This window comes from Amphimedon queenslandica, unplaced genomic scaffold (assembly GCF_000090795.2).
Source record: "Amphimedon queenslandica unplaced genomic scaffold, v1.1 AMPQUscaffold_13161, whole genome shotgun sequence".
NCBI classification, from domain to species: Eukaryota; Metazoa; Porifera; class Demospongiae; order Haplosclerida; family Niphatidae; genus Amphimedon; species Amphimedon queenslandica.
In genome coordinates, this window is record NW_003546603.1 from 96,232 (window position 1) to 98,582 (window position 2,351).

Below are 2,351 nucleotides of genomic sequence, written 5' to 3' on the forward strand. Positions count from 1 at the left end.
ACCTATTGATAGCAACCCATTATATGATTTCAACTTTCAAGAGACAGTGCATATTAATGAAGTTGTCATTAGGCCAGTGAGAGACTATGAAATTGAATTGTTCCATGTTTTATTGTAATTTATTGTGACAGGGTGATGGAATTATGCTGACATGCACATACAATAGTGAAAATCGAAACACAGTAACATTGGTAAGCTATCCTCCCACATAAGCTTTAGGTTTTGAATGTTGCTTATAATAGGGAGGGGAAAGCACTTATGAGGAAATGTGTCTATCATTTCTGAACTATTATCCAAGGATGGGAATGACTGACTGTTATAGTTTGTCATATCCACAAAGTTTTAGACAATTCTTATCAAGACACTACAGGTAGTACATTAATGTGCCCTGTATAGCTATCTTTCTATTTTTCATAGTCAAAGTGAAATTGCTGGAATTTTCAGTAATAGTCCAGAAAATGGTCTAACAAGGTCTGAAGTCGATGAGATATTTAATAATATCACTTGGACACATGAGGAAACTGAAGTCTTAGAAAACTCACTCTCGACTGGCTCTCAAATTTCTTTTTGCTATGGACCTGTAAGCTTATACTCTTTGCCAATAATATATTGTTTACTGAACTATTGTACTGTCATTAGTCACTGTATGCAGAGGCATTACAAAATGTGCCATCCATTGGTTGTCCTTATGAAGCACCTCCTGTAATGCTGGAGTGTCCTGACTCTGTTGATCCTACCACTAATCCTACCACTGATCCTACCACTGATCCTACCAGTGGTGCTGTGTCATTGATTACTCTCTCAGTCACAGTGCTGCTCTTTGCTATGATTGCAATGATCCTCATTAATTAACTCTTTCTCCTACTCCATTTTTTGCTGCTTTTTGTCTTAGATTATCCAACAGGGATTGGACTTTTTCTGCCCTTTTCAGTATTCATGCCCTTTTTGTCATTCATTTGTGCCCCTTTTCATCTGCTGCTTTTTTAATAGTCAATGATGATAATAATTTTATTCATGTCCTCCATGCCTCCATCAACCTGTGGTCCATTCGGTGTCATGAATATATGACCACCACTTCCACCTTTTGGATTCCCTGATGAGAAAATGGTCTTTATTTCTCCCTTTCTCTCTCTTATTTCTCTTGTCATTTCTACATCAATTTCATTTCATTTTGCTTTGTTCTTAACAAGTTCTCCCACAACGTCTGTGAACTAGACTTAGTTTTCAACTTTTATAAGGTACTCAAGTTCAAAACCTCCCTTTGCCTAATAGTAGATGCATTATTCTTCTTGTATCTCTTTTTTTTAAAAGGTTTATGCCGTTGTTGATGAAATGTTTTTAGCCGGTGAGATAAGAGAGATGAGTCAGTCGAGGGTCCTACAGCAGCTGCAATATTTAACCAATCGTCAAGATGGCAAATTTGCAAAAATTAATGGTTGAGCTTATCAATATCAATATAAGCTCAATCATTAATTTTTTGCAAATTGCCATCTTGATGATCTTGTACACTATTAAATTGATCCAGAGTTTCATAGGATTTTGGCATAGTGCTTAAGTTTGAGCTGATTCCAATCAAATTTGGATTTTTTATTATTTTTGAAGTTGCTCCATATGCTATAAGGCTTCTCAGCTCACTAAGCGCTCACTGAGCATGCTTTGTTGGGAACACAAAATTGACGACAGATTTTTTGCATTGTCAGATACGCTATTAGCATGACATTTGCATGTATGTTAGCATAAGATTTGTGTTCTTGTTTGCATGAGATAGTCATGTGAAATTATAATAGCATAGTGCTGATGTGTAGTAGAGTAACAGCGACCCTTATACTTTGTTATGCAATATTGGAATGGAGTGCATGTGATTTGCATGCACACACATCACTCACTGTTGTACACACCTGCATGTTGTTATCAAATCGAGAATAGACTAGCTATACAGCTCTATAAAGAACAGAGCTAGGCTGTGGTAAACATTCGTTTTAGTACAAAATGGGTGCACCACTCTTGATTGCTCTTCTGTTGGTCCTCCCTTGTTGCTTCTGTGACAATCACCATAATCTTGAATCTAAGTACAACTTTAGGAAGGTCCTCCATCCTCAATATACTCTCTACTGGAACTACAATCCAACAGACAGTAACCTTACCTTTGCAGTCAGAGTACAGACTACAGGATGGGTTGGATTCGGTGTATCACCTAATGGAGGAATGGTTGGATCTGATATGGTCATTGGATGGGTACAGAATGGACGTAGCTACTTTAATGTAAGTATAACTGTGTGTCTAATGGTATGTTATACTGAGTCTGCATAGGATAGGTTTGCTACTGCCCAGTCTACTCCAGCAGTTGATAT

The 2,351-nt window shown here is 37.3% G+C and overlaps 1 protein-coding gene across 1 annotated transcript; it reads left to right on the forward strand.

Moving 5' to 3' along the window:
- Positions 1–6: 6 nt before the first annotated feature.
- On the forward strand, positions 7–1,036 carry LOC100634451 (DBH-like monooxygenase protein 1). Its single transcript, XM_003389033.3, has 5 exons — positions 7–76; positions 132–191; positions 243–370; positions 418–580; positions 640–1,036. Exons 2-5 carry the CDS (start codon positions 144–146, stop codon positions 850–852), a joined length of 552 nt encoding a protein of 183 aa, XP_003389081.1. The 5' UTR covers positions 7–76; positions 132–143; the 3' UTR covers positions 853–1,036.
- The last annotated feature ends 1,315 nt before the right edge of the window (positions 1,037–2,351 follow it).

Excerpts from the sequence above, each read along its gene's own strand:
- LOC100634451 (XM_003389033.3), top strand. The coding sequence starts at position 144 with ATGCTGACATGCACATACAATAGTGAAAATCGAAACACAGTAACATTG. Across the intron at positions 371-417 it reads TTCTTATCAAGACACTACAG|TCAAAGTGAAATTGCTGGAA; the intron begins GTAGTACATTAA and ends TATTTTTCATAG. Across the intron at positions 581-639 it reads TTTCTTTTTGCTATGGACCT|TCACTGTATGCAGAGGCATT; the intron begins GTAAGCTTATAC and ends TACTGTCATTAG.